The sequence below is a fragment of the Phaseolus vulgaris genome, chromosome 7, assembly GCF_051622355.1.
Source record: "Phaseolus vulgaris cultivar YP4 chromosome 7, ASM5162235v1, whole genome shotgun sequence".
Taxonomy (NCBI): domain Eukaryota; kingdom Viridiplantae; phylum Streptophyta; class Magnoliopsida; order Fabales; family Fabaceae; genus Phaseolus; species Phaseolus vulgaris.
In genome coordinates, this window is record NC_143504.1 from 10,728,597 (window position 1) to 10,753,226 (window position 24,630).

Sequence of the window (24,630 nt, forward strand, 5' to 3'; positions counted from 1 at the left end):
GGTACAAGAAGAAAAAACATATTCTAGATGCACTAATAGATTCGAAACACTGTATTACAAAAGATACATCTCAAATGTTAATACATTTCAAATGTTAATCGTCATCATTTTCATAAAACATGGGTGTTTACTATTCGAGCCATAAAATTCAATAGACTTCTACTAGTGAATGAAGAGCAACGAAAATTAAATTTACTATAATACAAAAACACAACCACAAGAGGTGGACGTGCAAATATGAAATCACTAATTGATCACATCTAACGTGGATAGTTAGGCCAATAACCAATATCATCCCCAAAAATATTATCCGACATTCTCGAAATCATGAGAATCCTAATGTAATTGTTAACTCCAATTTGTACAACTCAGATTTGTAAGAGGTAAAATTCGGTAGCTTGAATTGAAGTTTGGCTAGCCTTACTTCTTTCGGAAGGTGACCATGCAGAAAAATGCAATAGCTCGGCCAATTACACCCATAAGAATGAGGATGGATATGCACAAGCTCCAATCATGAAGATTATAGCCACTTTTCAAAAGTGAACCACAACGAGTTATGAGCCACACCCCCTGATACCTGTAGAATAAATTAACAGTATGTTCACTATGTGTTGATCATTTTCTACTGCTGACTGCAAAATAGTTCACAAGCTTATTTGATACAAGTTAAGGTATTATATTCCAAAAATTTCAGAGGATTCATCATTTGCATTAAGGATTGAACTGTTGACCAAATGAATACCCTATCAAATGGCTTCTTATGCTAAAAGCTATAGCTATGAAGGAGAAATGGTTAGATATTATCTGAATAGCCAAACTATCAACACTCCGGAAGAGTGAAGACCTTGTATCATAGTCAAACCTTGATTATCATCACTTGGGTAGGAAGAGAATCCTGCATGTATTGGAGTTTTAAACATGCACTAGGAATAGAAACTCAGAGAAGGTTCAAGGTAGCGGTTTTTTTTGCAGCAAATGGTGTAATTTCATTTCATATTTCCTGAAGTGGGCAAAAGAAATTTTATTTCAAAATTGAACAAGTCGTATGTGTTATGTATGATTTCAGTTATATCAAATTCTATTGAAATCGTACTTGTAGTACTTGCTCAATTCTAGAATAAATTTACTTTTTTGCCTATTTCAAGAAATAGCAAATGGAATCACACATTTGGGAAAAAAAAAACTGAAGGTAACTTAATTCTATCAAGATCAATGCAGATCTCAAATAATCACGAAGATTCCTAACTGCAGAAGGACCTTAAATAAATAGTCTGATAATCAGTGGTTGTGCGCGCTTAAAAATCTAAATGCTTTGTTTCACTTTATAGGGAATTGCATAATTTACCTAGAAGCACACATATCTGGTGCAAGTACAACCCCAAAAAAAGACTCAATCATTTCTTGCTGTATGCATTCACAAAAGGATTTCCAATAAAGCCACACATATCAAAGTAGTGTTTTCTTCAACCGATTTAATAATTTAATATATCAATAATTATCCTGGACTATTTACCTTTCAGCATTTGCAACAAGTAATGCTTGTAAAGCCCACTTAGAGTAGCATAAATTAGCTATATTCTTCAAAATTTTACCATCTTTTGGTTGTGTTGCAACGAGAGTAAAAACAACGGGAAGAATTACTGACCACTGCAAAAAACAGAAATGTTTTAGAGGAGAAAAGGAAACACAATGAGGAGTAATATTTAATTGGGGTTAGTAAAAGTTTTATTTTTCTAATACTTACTAGCTGGGCAGCACCAGGTTCCAAAAATATGGACAATGCATATGCTATACCAGTAACACAGTACACAAGACAAAGCAGCACAATATAATTATCAGCAAAAGTTGATCTCGGATTGGTGAAGAAATAGAACATAGAAAGGTACACCACAGGCTTGATCACTGTATTAAAATGATCTATGGTGTCTTTGGAGAGAAAATAAGCCAAGCTGCTCATGCCAGAATCACTCTCCCTCCAGTATTGTAATTTTTCCAAGGAAAACGATCTCAAGGCCGCAATTTTGCACAAAAGAGCTGAAATTTACAACAATGGATAAGAATAAAGCATTGCTCACGTGAATTCTAGGAAGATTATTTGCTATGATATTTATGACTTACACACAGCAATCACCGTATAGGTGTAACCAGCTTCACCAAACGTTTGCTCACTGCCTTTTGTAAGTGATCCTAAGGAGGCTCCAGCAAGTAACAAAATAAGATAATCTATGGCTTGCATCCTAGCTTCTCGTAACCGCTGCTTCCCAACCCTGAAATAACATTAGCATGGAGTAAGTACCATAAGCTAACAAAAAATGCAGATGACAAATTATTAAAAGTTTATAAGCTGCATTCAGTCCTGTAAAAACTATAGCACCAAATGGAGTTTGAAAAGAGAAATAATTATGCAAATCACCAAATATTAAGTGGCATGATTACCAGGGATAATAAGTTCCACTTTGGTTTCCCTTTATAGTTATATGGTAGCATACAAGGATAGGAAGACGTGGGGATGGAATTGACAATCATGTGTGTTGTTTAATCAGGAGAATTATTTTGTAATTAAGTGCAAATTTCATTCTCTATTTATTAAGACAAATTTGTTAGTGATTTGATTTGTACAACTTTAATCATCCATTATTTCTTGCTTTCATTACCTATTATTTCTTTCCTTAATTAGTTGTAAACCGTCTCTATAAATTGAGACTGTATTAAAGGATATGGATACCAGAGTTATGTTATAGAAGGATATTAATATTAATTGTGTTTTTTCTAATTATTAGTTGTTTCTCTTTATAGAGGTGAATAACCTTTATTTTGTTTTGTCTATTATGATTCTAGTATTTATTTGATTTATTATTTCTCTCTTTAGCTAGACCTAGAATAAGTGTATATATTCAAACTATTTGTTTTGATCTCAACAAACAACTAATATTAGAGATATTCATTCTCATATCATTTGTCTTCCTTTTACTCTTTTGTTCATCTCTGTTCTATTTTATAATATGGTATCAGAGCTCTGATTAGAGCTCTGGTTGCTACATTTATCCATGGGTGAATTGTTGATCCTTACAAGATTTTTGTTCACCTTACCATGTTAGTTCATCAAATAATCCATCATTGAATAGAGTTTGCTCTCTCATTACACAACAAGAGAGACAAAAAATTTAGTGATCAATCCAAGGCAATGATTGTTACTAGCAAAGGAGGTTATGAAAACAATGTTACCATCTATGGCAGATGTGGGGGATACGGAAGAGGAAGCTATGGAAGAGAATATACTGCCAAAATTTGCAGTCATTGTGGAAAGACAGGGCATACCATTGATACATGCTATAAAAAGCATGGTTTTCCACCTCATTTCAAGTTTAGAAATCATAACCATGATCAGAGTCATACTAATGCAGTTTTTCATAATACAAATTTTAATAATAATGAGCAGAATCATGAAGGTTCAAAGTCAGAAGTGGAGTCTCAACAAATTGGTCTTACTCCTGAGCAGTATCAAACATTGTTAGCTCTTTTACAACAGGCCAAATCCAGTGACAATGTTTCTAGTCAAGTCTATGTTATTCCTTCCAACATGACAACACAAACTGGTAATGACTTTATTTCTTCCTTCAGTTCTTGGATTATTGATAGTAGTTCTACTGATCACATTTGTTCATCCTTAACTTATTTCACTTCATATCATCAAATTAATCATATTTCCGTCATTGCTGCAACATTTTTTTTCCTTATCTTTTCTGACCACCACCTTACACCATTGACCATCACCGATCACAACCGCCGACCACCGCCACCGTTAGCCGGAAACTGTCGTCGGAAAAAATTTTCGACAAACTTTTTTTTGTGAACCGGACCAAATTTTGTCAATTTGCAAAGCTCAGTTGGTTTTGAGCTTTCATGGACTCTCTTAGTAAGACATCTAGCTATTGTTCCTTAACTACGAGTGATAAGAGTTCTAGTTTCTTATCCTTTAATGCTTCTAGTACTGAAAATATCTAGATTATAGACTATGAGCTACAAATCCTATGACACGTCATTCCTCTTATTTTTCATCCTACACTGCTTTATCTGGTAACCAATATTACTGTTGCTAATGGTTCCAATACCCCCGTTACTGGTCGTGGTAACATTCACCTTCAACCTTCCTTTCCTTTAAAAAATGTGTTTCATGTTCCCAAACTATCCAATAACCTTTTGTCTATTCAAAAGGTCACCCAAGATTTAAATAGTGCAGTGGTATTTTTTCATTCCCATTGAGTTTTTCAGGATCTTGCCACGAGGAAGACTATTGGAATTGCTAAAGAGTAGGGCGGGTTAAATTATTTACAGCATGAAGAAAATAAAAAGTATGCTAGACTACAGGCACACACTTCTAATCTTCAACAAGGCTGTCAATCTTGGTCATCCTCTCAGATATGGTTTCAACACAGACGTCTTGGTCATCCTCTATTTAGTACCCTAAAGTCCTTATTTCCTGTTTTATTTACAAAAGTATTTGTTGAGTCTTTTCATTGTGATGTTTGTCAGTTTGCTAAAAAACATCGGACAACTTTTCTTCCCAATGGTAATAAAAGTCCTAAACCTTTTGATCTTATTCATTCAGATGTATGAGGACCTTCACCTATTCGTAATATCTCGGGTGCAAAATTATCAAGTTTAGAAGGAATAATATTTTCTTCTATATAAATTATGAGGTCATTAGACCTATATATACATGAGAGCTTGCTAGTTATTTTAGGAAATATGGACAACTAATTCTAGAGAAACAAATCCCTATGATTGTGGGATTGTTTCTAAATACATAATCCTAATATTAATAGTAAGATACAATTGTGATACAAAATAAAAATATAATAAGGATAAAATATAAAACTTCCTAAACAGTTTTGACACTCCCCCTCAAGCTGGTGAATAGATGTTCTCCATTCCCAGCTTGGATATAATTCTTTCAAAGTTACTGCAGTTCAGTCCTTTGGTGAGTATGTCTGCAAGTTGACTCTGAGTGGACACATATGGGGTGCAAATCAAGCCACTGTCTAACTTTTCCTTGATAAAATGTCTGTCCACCTCGATATGTTTAGTTCTATCATGCTATACTGGGTTGTGGGCTATGCTAATTGCAGATTTATTGTCACAATATAACCTCATAGGTTCATCCCATCTTATCTTCAAGTCTTCCAATATAATCTTCAGCCATAGAAGTTCACATATTCCTTGGGCCATTGCTCGAAATTCTGCTTCAGCACTTGATCTAGCTACTACACTTTGTTTTTTACTCTTCCAAGTCACTAGATTTCCACCAAGGAAGGTGCAGTATCCAGTAGTTGATCTCCTATCCACAACTGACTCTGCATAATCTGCATCCGTGTATGCTTCAAGACGAACACTTTTGTTTCGTTTGAACAAAATCCCTCTTCCTAGAGTCCCTTTTAAATACTGCACAATTCTAAGGGCAGCTTGCAAATGTGCCTCCTTTGGTTGGTGCATAAATTGACTGACTAGACTCACAGCAAAAGCAATGTCAGGCCTAGTGTGAGATAAGTAAATAAGCCTGCCCACGAGTCTTTGGTACATTTCCTTGTCCACGGCATTATCCTCCTCCGCACTTCCCAACTTTATATTTGGATCAACTGGAGTACTTGCTGGTTTGCAGGCTGTCTTTCCTGTTTCTCTAAGCAAGTCAGTAATATATTTTTGTTGAGATATGAAGATTCCTTTCTTGGAATGGGCCACTTCAATTCCCAAAAAATATTTAAGTCTCCCTAATGTCTTAATTTCAAATTCCGTGGCAAGACATTGACTTAACGTTTGCTGCTCCTCTTTGTCATCTCCAGTTATTATAATATCATCTACATACACCAATAATATTGTTACTCCTCCTGAAACTGAATGTTTAATAAATAAAGTGTGATCTCCTTGGCTCTGTTTGTAGCCCAAACTTGTCAAAACTTTGGTGAATCTTCCAAACCATGCTCTTGGGGATTGTTTCAGCCCATATAGAGCCTTTTTTAGCTTACAAACGGTTCCAGCAGCAACCTGTCCATCATAGCCAGGGGCAACTCCATGTATATTTCTTCTTCAAGGTCTCCATGTAGGAATGCATTCTTCACATCGAACTGCTGCATATCCCAATCATGATTTGCTGCTAATGACAATATTACTCTGACCGTGTTCATCTTAGCAACCGGAGCAAATGTCTCCAAGTAATCCACTCCATAGGTTTGAGTGAATCCTTTGGCTACTAACCTTGCCTTGTAACGCTCAATAGTCCCATCAGCCCGATACTTTACAGCGTATACCCACTTACACCCTACTGGTTTTTTTCCAGTTGGTAAGGTGACAAGCTCCCAGGTCCTGTTCTTGTTTAGTGCCTCCATTTCCACATCCATGGCTTGTTTCCATTTCCTGTCAGATAATGCTTCAGATACAGAGGAAGGTGTGGGTGTAGAGTTTAAGTTTGTGAGAAAGGTTTTATGGGTAGGAGAGAATTTTTCAAAGGATAGGAAATTTGATAGAGGGTAAAGTGGCTGTTGGGTGCAGGTTCTGGTTCCCTTTCTAAGGGCAATAGGAAGATCCAGGTTTTGATCCTCCTGTGCTTCTGAATTTTCCAAAATAAACTCATTAGAATTATTGGAATTTCTAGGATTAGAAACTGTTACCTCATGTAAAGATGGTAGGTTGGATTCTTGGACATGGATAGATTCTGGAATGACCTTTCCTCTTCTTGAATATACCAGATTTTTTCCGAATTTCCCACCACCATTAGGTGCAGATTCAGCTGCTGATTCAGGTGCTTGTTCAGGAGCTGATTCAGGTCTTGCTGCTGGTTCAGGTGCTTGTTTTGTTCTTGTCTCAGTTTCAGGGACAGCAATGCTATTTGTCCCAATTTCAGGTCCAAATGCCATATTTGGAAGCATGAGAGGCTCATCTTCCTCTCTTACATTCTCCCCTTGAAGATGAGGCTGGAAGTAGCTCTCTTGTTCGTTGAATGTGACATCTCTTGACACAAAGAATCTCTTTGACGGGGGGTGAAAACACTTGTATCCTTTTTGTGTGGTTGAGTACCCTAAGAATACACATTTGACAGCCCTAGGGTCCAACTTTCCCCTTTCATTACTATGAACATGCACAAAGGATACACACCCAAATATTCTAGGTTGGAGTTTATTTGTAGGGTTTAGGTGTGGGTAGAAGGAGGATAGGACTTCCATGGGGCTTTTTGATGCTAAGATTTTAGAGGGTAACCTATTGATTAGGTAGGTGGCCGTAAGAAGGGTTTCCCCCCAAAATTTCTTAGGGACATGATTTTGAAAAAGTAGAGCTCTAGTTTGGTCTAATAAGTGCCCATTTTTTCTTTCTGCAATCCCATTCTGTTGGGGTGTGTTAACACATGAAGACTCATGAATTATCCCTTCCTTTTGGCAAAAAGAGTTTAGCACCAGGTTAAAGTAGTCCTTGGCATTATCAGACCTAATTCTCTTGATATTAACTCCAAATTGATTTTTAATCATAGACACAAACTGAACAAAAATGGAGCTAACCTCAGATTTATGTTTCAATAGGAAAACCCAAGTCACCCGTGTACAATCATCTATGAAGGTTAAAAACCACTTAGCACCTGAGATATTAGGAATATTAGCAGGACCCCAAACATCAGTATGGATAAGAAAAAAAGGGAAAGGACTCATTTTATTACTAATGGGAAAAGGTACACGCTTGTGTTTCGCAAGCTCACACACCTCACAATGGAGACTCTCCACATTTAAATTCTGAAACAAGGAAGGGAAGAGCACTTTTACAACTTGAAATGAAGGGTGTCCTAGCCGACAATGATATAGTTGATCTTTCTCTTTACTGGTCATGGTGGATTCAGATATGAGAGAGTGACTATTGATACCAAGATTAGGATCCTCCATGTAGTATAGGCCATTCCATTCTCTAGCATGTCCAATCGTCCTCCCTGAGTTTTTGTCCTGAAATACACAATAGTTGTTATGAAAAACAACGTTACAAGAGAGATCTTTTGTGAGTTTCTGTACAGAAATCAGATTGGTGGACAATTTAGGGACATGAAGGACATGTTTTAATGTTATAGATGGACTTATTTGGACTTCTCCTTGACCTGCGGCAGTTATACATGTTCCATCTGCTGTGGAAATTTTCTTGTTGCTAGGACATGGGATATATGTGGAGAAGTATTTAGGTAGAGGGGTCATATGGTCAGTAGCACCTGAATCTAGTATCCAGAAATGAGTAAAGGGTGTATCTGAAGCAGTAACCGTGATGAACAGTGCGTGGTGAACAGTAACCGCGGTGAACAGTAGCCGCGGTGAAGGCTACACAGCAATGAAGGCTGCGATTAGGCCAAGGTTGTGCAGCAATGAAGGCTGCAGCAAGGCTCAATGTTGTGCAGCAATGACGGCTGCAACTTAGGGTTTTCAGGCACGGTCAGAGACTCCTAAAGATCAGGAGCTCTGATACCATATTACGAAGTGGACTTTAAGCCTAACTCAACCCCATAAAACCGGCTCATAGGGTTGAGGTCTGCACCCATTTATATATTATGAAATGTCCTTATCTCTAGTCGATGTGGGATCTCCAACACACCCCCCTCACGCCGAGAGTGATAGATAGAAAGCTCGTGCGTGGGACTATATATTTTGGGTGGTCCGATAGCGGCCCGATAGCGGGTGACACGATAGGCCCAACACAAATACTCGCTAGGATAGACTCAAAATGGCTCTGATACCATATCAAGTTTAGAAGGAATAATATTTTCTTCTATATAAATTATGAGGTCATTAGACCTATATATACATGAGAGCTTGCTAGTTATTTTAGGAAATATGGACAACTAATTCTAGAGAAACAAATCCCTATGATTGTGGGATTGTTTCTAAATACATAATCCTAATATTAATAGTAAGATACAACTGTGATACAAAATAAAAATATAATAAGGATAAAATATAAAACTTCCTAAACAGTTTTGACAAAAATGGTTTGTTTCATTTATTGATGATTGTACTTGGATTACCAGGATATTCCTCATGAAAGATAAGTCTGAAGTTTTTCACTTGTTTATAAAGTTTTACAGAATGATTCAAACACAATTTGAAAGTCCAATTAAGAGATTGCTTTCTGATAATGGAAGAGAATATGTGAACCAAAACCTTTCCAAATTCCTTCAGGGAAAATGGAGTTGTTCATGTATTAACTTGAGGTTACTAGAGCTTTGCTTTTCCAAACGTTTGTTCCTGAGTGCCACTTATTTGATTAATAGATTACACTCTCGGGTTCTAGAGGGTGTTACTTCTATTCAGCTTATGACCATATTCTATCCTTCTATTCCCATGTTGACTAGTCTTCAGAATTGTGTCTTTGGTTGTCCTTCCTGCTTTTGTCCATGTTCATAGTCCTTATCGAGGTAAGTTAGATCCTTGCGCTATCAAATGTGTTTTCATCGGTTATGCTCCCAACAAAAAAGGGTACAAATGTTATCACCCTCAAAGTTGTAAAGTCTATGTTTTCAAGAATGTCACCTTTCATGAAACAGAGTCTTTCTTTCCTAGTTCTCAGCTTCAGGAGGAGAGTATTCAAAAAGCTGAGGATCTTGAGTTGCTACCTTTTCCTTTGTTGCAGGATTTCATCATGACAAAGACCATGCACCAACATCATTACCAGAGAAGAATAATGAGGACAAATATTTTGAAAGACCATATCAGCGAAGGCAACAAGAACCCGTCCTGGTCGAACAACAACTTCAATTGTCTGAATCGAAGGTAAGAACTCATACCTGTGAAACTCTTGAAGACACCTTAAATACTGCTTTTGAACCTAACCTAAATGATTTACCTATTGCCTTGAGAAAAGAAAAAATATCTTGTGCCAAATATCCTATATCCCAAATTGTGTCTACAGAAAAACTTTCTATGCAGCATCGAAGTTTTCTTTCAGCTATTGATTCTATCAGAATCCCTACATCAGTACAAGAAGCCTTAAAGGATGAGAACTGGATTCAAGCCATGAATGAAGAAATGAGTGCATTAGAAAGGAACGAGACTTGGGAGATTGTAGAGAGGCCAAAAGATAAGAAAGCAGTAGGTTGTAGGTGGGTATACACAGTTAAGTATAAGTCTGATGCACACTGGATCGATATAAACCAAAGTTGGTGGCAAAAGGGTATACTCAAATCTATAGGATCGATTATGAAGAAACTTTTGCTCCAGTGGCAAAAATGAATATAGTCAGGATTATTCTCTCTCTGACAGCACACTTTGGTTGGGCGATGCATCAATTTGATGTTAAAAATGCCTTCTTGCATGGAAGCTTGGAGGAAGAAGTATATATGGAGATTCCACCTGGTTATGGTGTTGTTAATGAAGGGAATAAGGTGTGCAGACTTAAGAAGGTCCTATATGGTCTTAAACAATCACCTCGTTCTTGGTTTAGAAGGTTTACACAAGTTATGGTATCTTTGAGGTACCGACAAAGCCAAGGTGACCATACTTTGTTTATAAAACATTATCAGAATGGTAAACTTACTTTACTTTTGGTCTGTAGATGATATGATTATTAAAGGTGATGATGAGATTGAAAAACAAAATTTGAGGGAGAGACTGGCTGCTCAAATTGAGATGAAGGATCTTGGGAAGCTGAAGTACTTCCTTGGGATAGAAGTTGCTTACTCTAGACAGAGCATCTTTATTTCTCAAAGAAAATACATCATTGATCTCCTCAAAGAGACTGGTAAGCTGGGCTGCAAGACCACTGAAGTGCCAATAGAGCAAAATCATAGGATTGAGAATGATGAGGAAAATCCAAAGGTGGAGAAGACATAATATAAAAAAACTCGTGGGAAAACTCATTTATCTATCACACACTAGGCCAGACATAGCTTATGCAGTTAGTGTGGTTAGCCAATTCATGCATGATCCAAGAGAAAGACACTTGTAAGCAGTTAATAAAATTATTCAGTACTTAAAAGCTCATTTATCTATCACACACTAGGCCAGATATAGCTTATGCAGTTAGTGTGGTTAGCCAATTCATGCATGATCCAAGAGAAAGACACTTGCAAACAGTAAATATAATTATTCAATACTTAAAAGCCTCTCCAGAGAAAGGATTGCTATTCATAAGAGAGGAAAACTTATCCATTAAAATATATATTGATGCTGACTATGCAGGATCAATTGTTGATAGGAGATCCACCACAGGCTATTGCATGTTCCTGGATGGAAATCTGGTGACATGGAGCAGCAAGAAACAAAATGTAGTTGCAAGATCAAGTGCAGAAGCAGAATTTAGAGTCATGACTCAAGGGGTTTGTAAACTATTATGGATGAAGATCATACTCGATGATCTTTGTTGCATAATGAGGAGAATTATTCTGTAATTAAGTGTAGATTTTATTCTTTATTTATTAGGACAGATTTGTTAGTGGTTTGATTTGATTTGATTTACAACTTTAATCACCCATTATTTCTTGCTTTCATTACCTATTATTTTCTTCCTTAATTAGGTTGTAAACAGTTTAAAAATTGAGACTGTAATCACATTTGTAAATCACATCAGAAATACATTCCATCTATTTCTTTCAACTTGGTATCAGAGCTCTTGATCTGGGAGACTCTTGTTTCTGCAATCTTTTTTTTAGCAGCCTTCGTTGATGCAATTACTTTTCTGGACAACCTTCATTGTTGTAATTTTTTTTCTCCTCCGTTGACTACTACCACTTTGTGTCGTTGTCTGTCGCCGACCACTGCCGACTGCCACTGACCGTAGCTGACAGAAGTTGACAGTCGTTGCCTGAAGTTTTTTTTGGCGTTTTTTCCCAAACAAAACTACAACCGGTTTTTTCCTGCAAAGCCCAATCGGTTTTGTCTTATTGTTTCAACTCTTACCAATGTCGAATAAAAATACAACCCCTCTTAGATCCAATGATTTGCAAGTGTTGCAAAGCAACTATCGTCTCGATGGAAACAACTACCTGCAATGGGCCCAGTTGGTTCGTGCTACTCTCAAGGGAAGGAAGAAATTGAATCACCTAGAAGGGAACCCTCCAGCCAAAACCAATTCTAAATATGAAGATTGGGACGATGAAGACTCTCTTATCATGACCTGGTTATGGAATTCTATGACACCAGAGATTAGTCGAAATTGTATGTTCTTCTCCACTGCTAAAGAGATTTGGGAAAACCTTTGTCAAACATACTCTATGAAGAAAGATACTGCAACATGTTACGAGATAGAAAACAAGATGTTCCATACCAGCCAAGGGAGCCTGTCAGTAACAAGCTACTTGGTATGTTGAATGGTTTATGGATCGAATTAGATCAATATCAAAATTTGAAAATGAAGTGCATAGATGACTCTATCGCACTAGCACAATTCCTTGAAAGGATGCGAATATTTAAATTTCCTTCTAGATTGAACTCTGAATTTGATCCAATTAGGGTTCAAATCTTGGGTAAGGAAAAACTCTCTTCTCTCTCGGAAGTTTGTCACATTGTATGAGGGGAAGAAACTTGGAGGTCAGTAATATTGGATGGGGGCAACTTCGTTAATAGTTCATCTCTGGCTGCTGGCAACTTTGTTGATAATTTAGTTCTGGCTACTGGCAAGGGCCCTATAAGAGGTCCATTTTCTTCATTTGGAAAGCCTCCCACAAAGGCTAATCGTGATGATCATTGGTGTAGCTATTGTAAGAAGATGGGTCAAACTCAGTAAAGGTGATTCAAACTTCATGGAAATGAGAAGGTCTTGGAACGTACTAGAGGATTCAAAGGTACCATACAAAGGCATGCTAATAGGCATCATCTGACTCTGAAACTCAAATTGCAGAGGAGGTCTCGTCACTCAGCAAATAAGAATTGGAACGTTTACGAGCTCTCATGATCTCTTTTAGTAAGACTAGCGCTTGTTCTTTAACCATGAGTGATAAGAGTTCTAGCTTCTTATTCTTTAATGGTTCTAGTACTGAGAATATCCAGATTATAGACTCTGGTGCTATTGATCATATGACACCTCATTCCTCTTGTTTTTCATCCTACAATGCCTTATCTTGTAACCAACAAACTACTGTTGCTAATGGTTCCAATACCCCATTACTGGTCGTGGTAACATCCACCTTCAACCTTCATTTCCTTTAAAAAATGTGCTTCATGTTTCCAACCTATCTAATAACCTTTTATCTATTCATAAGATTATCCAAGATTTAAATTGTGCAGTGATATTTTTTAAATTCCATTGTGTTTTCCAAGATCTTGCCACGTAGAGAACGATTGGATTAGCTAAAGAGCAGGGAGGGTTATATTATTTACAGCAGAAAGAAAATAAAAAGTGAGTTGGACTACAGGCACACACTTCTAATCTTCAGCAAGGCACTGAATCTTGGTCATCTTCTCAGATATGGCTTCAACACAGATGTCTTGGTCATCCTCCTTTTAGTACCCTAAAGTCCTTATTTCCTATTTTATTTACAAAATTATCGGTTGAGTCTTTTCATTGTAATGTTTATCAGTTTGCTAAACACCATAGAACAACTTTTCCTCCAAAGAATAATAGAAGTTCTAAACCTTTTGATCTTATTCATTCTTATGTATGGGGACCTTCACCTATTCGTAATATCTCGGGTGCAAAATAGTTTGTTTCATTTATTGATGATTGTACTCGAGTTACCTGGATATTCCTCATGAAAGATAAGTCTGAAGTTTTTCACTTATTTGTAAATTTTTACCGAATGGTTCAAACACAATTTGAAAGTCCAATTAAGAGGTTGCGTTATGATAATGGAAGAGAATATGTGATTCCAAGTTCCTTAAGAAAAATGGAGTTGTTCATGAATTAACTTGTGTGGACACTCCTCAACAAAATGAGGTTGTTGAAAGGAAAAATCGTCATCTCCTTAAGGTTACTAGAGCTTTACTTTTCCAAACGTTTGTTCCTAGTTCTTATTGGGGGAAGCAGTCCTGAGTGCCACTTATTTGATTAATAGATTACACTCTCGGGGTTCTAGAGTCTTCAGACTTGTCTCTTTGGTTGTCCTATTTTTGTCCATGTTCATAGTCTTTATCAGGGTAAGTTAGATCCTCGCACCATCAAATGTGTATTCATTGGTTATGCCCCCCACAAAAAGGGGTACTATCACTCTTAGAGTCGTAAAGTTTATATTTTCAAGGATGTCACCTTCCATGAAACAAAGTATTTCTTTCCTAGTTCTCAGCTTCAGGGGGAGAGTATTCAAGAAGAAGCTGAGAACCTTGAGTTGCCATCTTTTCCTTTGTTGTAGGATTCTATTCTTAGGGAGAATGACAAAGACCCTACGCCATAGAAGAATAATGAGGACAAATACTCTGGGAAACAATATCAGCGAAGGCAACAAGAACCCGTCCTAGTCGAACAACAACTTCAAATGTCCGAACCGGAGGTAAGTACTCATACTTGTGAGACTCTTGAGGACACCTTAAATGAAAATAACCTAGATGATTTACCTATTACCTTGTGAAAAGAAAACAGATCTTGTACCAAATATCCTATATCCCAATTTTGTCAAGAGAAAAACTTTCTATGCAGCACCAGAGTTTTCTTTCAGCTATTGATTCTATCAAAATCCCTACATTAGTACAAAAAGCCTTAAAAGATGAGAATTGGGTTTGAGCCATGAATGAAGAAATAAGGGCATTAGAAAAGAATGAGACTTGGGAGATTGTAGAGAAACCAAAGGATAAAAAGGCAGTGGGTTGTCGGTGGATATACACAGTTAAGTACCAGTCTGATGGCACATTGGATCGATATAAGGCAAGGTTGGTTGCAAAAGGGTACACTCAAACCTATGGGATCGATTATGAGGAGACTTTTGCTCCAGTGGCAAAAATGAATACAGTCAGAATTATTCTCTCCTTGGCAGCGCACTTTGGTTGGGAGATGCATCAAGTTGATGTTAAGAATGCCTTCTTGCATGGAAGCTTGGAGGAAGAAGTATACATGAAGATTCCACTTGGTTATGGTGCTATTAATGAAGGGGATAAGGTGTGCAGACTTAAAAAGGTCCTATATGGTCTTAAACAATCACCTTGTGCTTGGTTTGGAAAGTTTACTCAAGCTATGGTATCTGTGGGGTACCGACAAAGCCAAGGTGACCATATTCTGTTTATAAAACATTTTCATAATGATAAACTCACTCTACTTTTGGTCTATGTAGATGATATGATTATTACAGGTGATGATGAAATTGAAAAACAAAATTTGAGGGAGAGACTAGCTGCTCAATTTGAGATGAAGGATCTTAGGAAGCTAAAGTACTTCCTTAGAATAGAGGTTGCTTACTCGAGACAGGTATCTTTATTTCTCAAAGGAAATACATCTTTTATCTTCTCAAAGAGACTAGTAAGTTGGGTTGTAAGACCACTGGAATGCCAATAGAGCAAAATCATAGGATTGAGAATGATGAGGAAAACCCAAAAGTGGAGAAGACACAATATCAAAAACTTGTGGGAAAACTCATTTATCTATCACACACTAGGCTAGACATAACCTATGTAGTTAGTGTGGTTAGCAAATTTATGCATGATCCAAGAGAAAAACACTTGCATGCAGTAAATAGAATTATTCAGTACTTAAAATCCTCTCCGGGGAAAGGATTGTTATTCAAAAAGGGAGAAAAATTATCCATGAAAGTATATACTAATGTTAATTATGCAGGATCAATTGTTGATAGGAGATCCACCACAAGCTATTGCATGTTCTTGGATGATAATCTGGTGACATGGAGGAGCAAGAAACAAAATGTAGTTGCAAGATCAAGTGCAGAGGCAGAATTTAGAACCATGGCTCAGGGGGTTTGTGAACTATTATGGATGAAGATCATACTCGATGACCTCAAAATAAAATATAAAGCTCCTACGGGTTTGGCGTGTGGTAATAAGTCTGCTATCAATATTGCACACAATCCAGTTCAACATGATCGAACAAAACACGTAGAGATAGACTGAAATTTTATTAAGGAGAAGTTGGATAATGGTCTTATAGCCACCGAGTACATCCCTTCAAGACTCCAATTGGCAGATATGTTTACAAAGGGACTTCCCACAAAACAGTTCAAAGATCTTACTTGCAAGCTGGAAATGATAGATATACATTCACCAGCTTGAGGAGTGTTGCATAATCAGGAGAATTATTCTGTAATTAAGTGTAGATTTTATTCTTTATTTTTTAGGATAGATTTGTTAGTGATTTGATTTGTACAACTTTAATCACCCATTATTTCTTGCTTTCATTACCTATTATTTCATTCCTTAATTAGGTTGTAAACAGTCTATAACTGTAATCACATTTGTAAATCACATCAGAAATACATTCCATCTATTTCTTTCAACTATCTCAAAATAAAATATGAAGCTCCTATGGGTTTGGTGTGTGATAATAAGTCTGCCATCAGTATTGCACACAATCTAGTTCAACGTGACCGAACAAAGCACGTAGAGATAGATCGACATTTCATTAAGGAGAAGTTGGATAATGGTCTTATAGCCACCTAGTACATCCCTTCAAGACTCCAATTGGCAGATATGTTTGCTAAGGAACTTCCCACAAAATAATTCAAAGATTTTACTTGCAAGTTGGGAATGATAGATATACATTCACCAACTTGAGGGGGTGTTGCATAAATTGAGACTGTAATCACATTTGTAAAACATCTCAGAAATATATTTCATCTATTTCTTTCAACTATATGATCAAACAAAAAAATGTTTTATTTCTATTTTTCCTTCTTCATGCATCCCTTGTAACACAGAACCTTGATAACGTTACAGTAAGAAATGTAACTATTGAATCTCCTGCGTTCACAAAATCCACTTCATGGCACACTTTCAAAACAATTACTACTTAAACTAGTAATCCTCAAGGTAAAAAAATATCAGATAGTTAGGAAGATTTGAGCAAGCCATCAGGAAAATATGACTTCCAAGTTAGCAACAAATTGAGCTCATTAAATGACTTACCGTATAAGAAAATACTTATATTGCTTGAGAACACCAGGAGTTTTCCGGTCAGATAAATCCTTGGATTTAAAAAAATTGTGTCTTATCTTCTCCCCCCTCAGTTCCACATTGTTTCTCATATCTTGCCATAATTCTCCAGCAAAGGTTTTTTCTGCATGACTGGATCCACAGGGATCAATTTCATTAGCTGAATTTACACTCTGTGACATATCATATTGAACTGCATTCTGCCTCATATCAAGAGGTATTGGATATCCATTATGAAGCATCCATCTCACTGGAAGGTCCTTATAACTCAGTCCTGAGCTTCCACCAGGTGTTATTAGGCCCTCCAAAATGTCAATGAAGTAATCTGGAGGATTAATCCGCTCCGGAAAGTTGATCCCCAGGCCCAAAAAGTATTCTTCAACTTTCTTGACAGATCCATGATAGACAGTGAGACCACCTTTTCCCAGAAGTATCAGGTCATCGAACATCTTGTACAAAGCATAGCTGAAGCAGAAGGTTGCAGCCGTTAAAAATAAAAGAGACACTAGTGTTACTGTCAACCAATCCCCAATTATATATGTATTCAAGTTATGATAATAAATCTGTCTCCATTCAAAGAAAAAACGTACAAAGGAGGTTAGAATATAAAACATCCAAGTTTTGATACAGAAGTAGCCATAAAATATGCACATCACAATGTATATCAAAGCCCATGAAAAATGCTAAGAATGAGATAAAATTCTTGTACAGTAAATGGCACTGGCAGCTGAAAAGAGAAAAGAGCACCGAGGCAAGCGATATCCCAATGAATGGTTAAAATTTACCTGGGTTGGTGAACCACCACGCAAATGTTCACTCCCTCCAGAGCTTCGCGTCTTAGTGCTCTTAGAAGCAGCTGAGAAGATGCACTGTCCAAGCCAGACGTGGGTTCATCCAAGATCAATAGTGAAGGTTCCATAACCATTTCCAATCCAACATTTACACGCTTCCTTTGGCCTCCAGAGATCCCTCGCTTTTCCACAGTTCCAACCAAGGAATTACGCACTGATTGAAGCCCCAAGAATTCGATAACTCTTTCAACAACCAGAACTTTTTCTGATTTTGACAAGTCAACAGATAGCCTTTCACAAAAGTTCATTTAAATTAGGCATAAGTATAAGAAGACAAGCCAGGCTAAGACGAGAGAAATCTGATATCACTTTTAGAATATATAGCTATTAAAATGTCAAACGATGTAATGTACCTGCATTGTGCACTGAACCAGAGATTCTCTTCCACTGTAAGGTTTCCATGAACAATATCATCTTGTGGCACAAAGCCAGTAATTTTCTTAAAGGAATGGATTGATTCATTCCTTCCATTTATAAGAATTGAACCAGTGACCGAGCATCCTAATGCCTTTCCAGCTAGAGCTGAAAGAAATGTTGTCTTGCCAGCCCCTGATGGACCCATGACAGCAGTGATGCGGCCAGGTTTAATTTTCCCAGTAACATATCTCAATATATGCTTGTTTTGAGCTTTCAATGTAAGAGTCAGATCCTTGAAAGAAATTTCAATTAAAGGCCTTTTCCTTCTTTCAGTGTTTGTAGCCATTTTAATTACCCCTGAGAAGGTAAGCTTCTTGTTTTCTTGCTGCTGAGCTTTCTCTTTTTCAAGTTGAGAATATGCATACTTAAAAATTTGGCTATGCGTGTGTGGTTGTTTTCCCTTTGACACATTTGCTGTGACACTTTTAGCTCTAGTTTCTAATTCTATATTAATGTTGTCATCAATATCAGGATCATTTTCAATTTCGTGTATTCTCTGCATCAGACCACTGGGTTCTTTTCCTTTTTTCTTTGTTGCCACAGATGAACTTGCAACCATGCTTGAAGTTGTAGGTCGTGAATGTGACAACAATTCGACATCTGCTTCAGAATTTGCTTGTTTCAGTATTGCTGCATCCTTCTTGAAGGTGCGAGATAGTTGAGCTTGCAGCCCCATTGCACCCTTCTTAGTGGCATCTTTTGCAAACTGCCATCTTTGGCGCGCACTTGCAGTCTTCCTTGCACTTCTAGCTGCTGCTTCTCTAGATTTGGCCACTCTTCTTTCCCTAGTAGTGAGAACTTGGTCAGAACAATTGTAAATAATGAGTAGCAAAGTACTCAAAGCAGCCTGCATAAGCAGTAAAAGAGTGTTAACTTCCACATGGTCTGTGTGTGCACATATTTGTCTATTTACGTTTCTCAGTGTGACATGATACTAAGAATTGACCATGATTCATAAATCATCTTTTAACTATGAAAACCAGAAACCATAAAATAAGTGAATATGTATCCCAATACAAGTACTTTAGTCACAAAATGTTGGTGCTCTCACCTTTGACAATCAACTAAAAAGATAACCCAATGAACTAAAATACGAGTTCGACTTTTCAGTGATGTAGATCAAAGGAAAGGAAGGAATCTATGGAGAGAGACTGAAAGATGGATTTAAAGAGAACAGATAAAAAGTATATTAAGGACTGGGAAAATTGAAGTCAAAGAAAATTTTCAGTTCTTTAGTTCTCTAAAAATCAGAGTACTAAGTCACCCTCCAGTTACATTTGGAAAAAAAATTCTAAATTGCTTAAAGTGCTAATAACTCCCAATTTATTAAATTTCAGTAATGTTAAAACCGAATTACTAAATTCCCATAACAATTAAATTCCAACCAATGCAACTATATCTCATTGTTTTAATTCCATATATTTGGGTTCAGAAATAACTTACAATGAGCATAATTCCATATGCACGCATATTTTGTGTTTCTGTGTTTGAATTACATGAACTCAACTTGAAGCATCCTACAAGATAATCAGTAAATGGTCATATGTACTTTGCACATATACAGTCAGAATTTGATTAGTAAATATGAAACTTGAATAATGCTGTAGGAATTCACAATTCATGATATCTTACTTTTCTCAGATGTGGAACCCATCCTGCAGTAATGTCTGCAATTTCAAGGGAAAATGTTAACTAACTTCCCAACAATGAAACAGTCTAACAAGAATACTAAGAAATTAACTAAATGGGTCATGTTTTGGCTAGAAAAAGCAAAAACTTAACGTATTCCACTGCAACCATGCAAGATCATTATTAAAAAGCTTTAAGCACTTCATTTTACTTTTGGAATAGTTATAAATCCTCTTAAATAATATTTCCAATTATCAAATGAAGAGCTTTCCTTGCTGCCAAGATATAAATGCATATCTTTTTCATTTAATACATCATCTATTAAATATGAGGAGAATGTTTCAAGAGATATAGCAACACTCTTACTTCTAGGACCCAAATTTGGTAGCTTATAAAAAAAGTAATCAAGTTTTGGAGCAAAATAATACCCACTACTGCAAGAAATTCTTTTTGTGGTTGTTGGACAATACGATCCAGCTGAGCAAAATATCTCACTACTGCTCCTAACGTCAGCCCAAACATTTGCTCCACCACAGGTATGGTTTGGTTTCATTGGAGGCAGCTGATAAAGATATCTACATAAATATATTTGTTCATTTATTTCATAACAGAGTGCAAGCAACAAATCAAGGAAAAAATATCAAATCATTGAGCTAGAGTTAGAACTCACGGTTCACATACGCCAGTTGTTTTATTGAGTTTAGCAAGAGGACAATAGGAACCTAGAGGGCATGCTTCAAGAACAATGTTGCAAATGCCCAAAAAGACAGAATTGAAGGCATCAGAGACAGCTTTTAAGATACATACATTGATAATAGCTAGTTTTATTATAATTGGCGTCAGTATGCTATAATAATATTGGCTTTTCATTGCAGAAATTACACATGAAACACACTCACTCGTACAAGATATATTTTCAAAGATATGAATTACACATAACAAATGTAAATCCTTGAATATCTATTCAAAATTCTTTGTTGAATCTTTACAGTTAAAAAGTACCAAACAGCATGAAGATGCTTAAAAGTTGAATTAAAAGTTGGTATTGAAGCTATTTGCAGTCATCTTAGTAAAAATATAATTTAAAGATTCTCAGGCAGTATACTTACGTATCATGCATGTGATACCATGAGGACAAAAGAAGCCTTCACAACAAGCTTGACAGTTTGAAGTTCTTGCAGGTATCTCCTTGGAATTTTTAAGGTCAACCTTCTGGCTTGAGAGATCACTACAGGCCCATCCTGGCTCACAACCAGAGACCCATGAGGTTAAATTGCAGTTCTTGTTAGGCTTTAAATAATTGGCACTTACAGATTTCCCCAATAAACTATTTAAGAAAAACTTCACTTCTGCTGCTGTACACAAACGTTTTGCAATATCTCCTGTTAAATCATCAGATTCCAAAACATAAGAAGACTTGTCTCATGAGACAAACAGATTTCTTGTATTCAACAGAAATTCAAATGATGTTCCTTCCCTCATCCAGTCACCACAGTTGTGGCAAGAATCGCTTTGTTTTTTTCCCAAGTCCCCACTTTTACTTTTACAGGATGAAATGCAAAACAGCGGTCTAAATTGTAGAATACAAACAGACACTATTATAAAAGAAGGTGAGTAGAAAATAATGAGGGACCTTCTGTTAACAATGAACAATATAGTCTCAACTCAGGTAATTCAAGAACTCCATGTTTGTCTATAAAGAATTCAGAGAAGAGAAACTATGTAATCTGTAAAATGTGTTGTAATATTGATTATTGAGTTAAAACACTCAAGTATATATACAACCTGATAGCTTGATTTGTAAACTAAGTCAGTTAAGATTTAACTGTTCTATAAGAAACTCCAGCTATCCCAATAGAATAACAGCTGGCTAACTAACTCAGCTTTAACATACTATTTAATGAAGTGAATCTGATACAGAAAAAGCCTAACACTAAGTATACTATCAGTCTTGTACTAACTATTTGTCCCTCCAAACATCTATATTTTCATCCTCACATACCAATAAGCAGTTCTACAAATTTCTGTTTCCTTGAATCTATGAACTTGCTCATTCAGATTTTCTAGCTAAATCATGAACATGTTGGTTGGCTGCTCAGAAACAGAATAAGGAAAATGTAAGAAATGATAGAAGAAAAAAGGTATATTTCTAACCTCTAGTCTTCTTAATGCAAGATGCCAAGAAGTCCAAATCGGATGAAAAATTGAATGCTTGATTCCAATCAGCATCCCTGAAAAAACAAAATCCAATTTCACAATCAAATTTAAATGTACTATATAAGACAATTCAACTTCTTTTCTTTCACAGCCCGTAGACATTCACAATTAAATAAGTCTACATCTCAACTAAACTCCTCTCTTTCCCCTTTCAACCAGCGTTTTGAAAAAGAATCTGTAACAACTTAAAAAGAATAACATGATTCGCCTCAACATTTCTCACTAACATGTCAACACCATCAAATAAACTCAATGAAACGATTCTTGAGGTTTCCTCTAGCAAACCAACTTATTCCATGCATCAAAAAACATGGTAATCAAACTGTCTATTGTCTATACATCCCACGCCAGCACACCAGGTTGCCAAATAACCAAATAGATGAAAAAAAAAAGGTATATAATATAATAACAATAAATTATTAAAAGAAAGAAACTCACGGATCTTTGACACAGAAAGTGGACTCTCTGCTTATTTCCTGGCTGATGATTGATGTCAAATTGGAGATTTGACTATATACAAGCTGAGTAACGAGAGGAAGAACAGCAGGGCTATCAATTTGGTCATAGTCATTCATTTGTTGGCACTGCAACTGCATCATCCCAAGGAACAAGCTGAAAACCACAATGGGCACCCACAAATGGTTAGAGTTGGTACTCCACCTACACATTTTGGAGTGACCAAAAAGGTTGAAAGTGAATGGAACAGAAGCCTTTGACACTCTACGGCAAAAGGGTTTTGAGCTTCTGCTTCAGGGAATGCCATGCCATGATGGGAACATAGCAATAGAAAAAAGAGAATGAGAAGTGATGTTGTAGTGGTGGGTCCCGCCAAAGGGACAGTCGTGACACCACGTTCGAACGAGGTTATAGATTGAGAAGACAACTATGATAGTGTACAAAAAAGAAAGACATTCCGTTAATTTAGCCTCCAGTTTTGGTTGAAAATCTTAGATTTTCAAACCAGAAAGGAATCTACTCTTACAGGATCTCAATTTCTACTTTCTTTTAAGCAACCCACCAAGAGTTTCTTATTTGTAAAAATGTTATTTTAATATAAATCTTATAAATATAGATTTTTTACATTCAATAAAGTTATTTCTATAAACAAAATTGTAAGAAAGTTATATTTATGGAACTTATATTAAAATAATATTATCTTTATTAATATGCTGAAAATACAAAATGTTATTTTAATAACTCTATACAAAATGTTATTTTGAGAACTTGATTGATGGATACTAATTTACAACTCTGATTCAGCTAATATAATTTCAAATTATTCATTTTAAAAAAATATTATTAACAATATTATCTTAATATACTTGAAATTAAAATACGTGTAATATTAATATATATTTTTTGTTAATATTTATTTCCTGTCCTTCTTTCCCTTGTTAATTAACATATTGTTTGGATTGAATGTTGTGAGCATAAACTCGACAACAGAACAAATTATAGAGGATGAAACTTAAATATTCCTTTTTTTTATTATGTGAAATATTCTAATTAGATTTAACATAGGACAAACATAACTAGTTATTTTAGTTTTGTCAGATAATTATTTTAAATACTTGTTATGTTTTTCTATTAAGAATTTTCAAAGTAATTTAATGCCTAGATATATTTTATTTCAAAAAAAAATTACTCTTTATTTGTATGAATTTTAGTTTTTATATTTTTTTCCTACGATTGAAAATTTATTTCATATTTAATTTTAAAGAGAATAATTTTTGGTAAAAAAATGTGACACTGTATAAACGAAGATAAAGAAGAATTATAGTGATTTGAAGTTAGCTCTTTTCGTCTCACTATTATAATGTTTTTTAACAATTGAGTCAAACAAAATCATTTTAATCAAAATGATATTAACAAAATTACATAGTATGTATAATAAGTGAGAGGTGTTACTGTGTTAATATTGTTTTGATCGATTTGACATAAAATTTAGAATATTAATTTTTTTAAGATATGAAAATAATATTTTAATTTTATTTAAATTTAGAATATAAAATTTGCCAATGCCAAATAAATCATTTTAGAGATTTGTTTATTTCTCGGTCTAGTTGAAATTTTTGAGAAATTCATGTTACAAAAGTGTGTGTGAAAAATAAGATTCGGAATTAACTTGTTTCTTTCATTAATAAAGATCGAGAATATCAATTTTTGGATGATTTAACCTCTCGATTCTTAAGAGATTCGATAACTCGAGAAATTCAATCATGAAAAGACTCATTCAATCTCAGTTATATTCGTAAAATAACAATTTATTAGTTACAAAATTCTAGAAAAACGCACAACTAATTCTTAAATTATAATTAATTTGTTAACCCCAAATTATAATCAATTTATTTTATTGTTATCTAAATTTTTTAGATTTCATTAAATATCTAAATTATCTAAAGAAACAACATTATTAAAAGTAAAAGGAGAAAAAAAAATTTAATAGTGGTTCAAGGAGAAAACTTCTAACAATCCAA

General features: G+C 35.6%; 1 protein-coding gene across 3 annotated transcripts; it reads right to left on the reverse strand.

Annotated features, from left to right (window-relative positions):
* Positions 1-2: 2 nt before the first annotated feature.
* On the reverse strand, positions 3-23,178 carry LOC137827684 (ABC transporter G family member 24). Of its 3 annotated transcripts, none has more exons than XM_068633937.2 (14): positions 22,592-23,178; positions 22,091-22,167; positions 21,046-21,318; positions 20,607-20,670; positions 20,365-20,511; positions 19,940-19,974; positions 19,751-19,824; positions 18,244-19,154; positions 17,825-18,121; positions 17,013-17,504; positions 2,119-2,267; positions 1,745-2,034; positions 1,514-1,647; positions 3-577 (listed from the first exon to the last, which is right to left on the reverse strand). In XM_068633937.2, exons 1-14 carry the CDS (start codon positions 22,819-22,821, stop codon positions 421-423), a joined length of 3,330 nt encoding a protein of 1,109 aa, XP_068490038.1. In that variant the 5' UTR covers positions 22,822-23,178; the 3' UTR covers positions 3-420. The 3 variants fall into 3 exon arrangements, with proteins under 3 accessions (XP_068490038.1, XP_090160668.1, XP_090160667.1); XM_090304542.1 differs by having other exon boundaries at positions 18,244-19,092; positions 22,592-23,133; XM_090304541.1 differs by having other exon boundaries at positions 20,369-20,511; positions 22,592-22,904.
* Between the last annotated feature and the right edge of the window lie 1,452 nt (positions 23,179-24,630).

Coding starts and splice junctions, on each gene's coding strand:
- LOC137827684 (XM_068633937.2), bottom strand. CDS start 22,821: ATGTGTAGGTGGAGTACCAACTCTAACCATTTGTGGGTGCCCATTGTG. Junction 18,122..18,243: donor TGGTTCAGTGCACAATGCAG/GTACATTACATC, acceptor CTTTTGTGAAAG/GCTATCTGTTGACTTGTCAA. Junction 578..1,513: donor CTTGTTGCAAATGCTGAAAG/GTAAATAGTCCA, acceptor TTTATTCTACAG/GTATCAGGGGGTGTGGCTCA.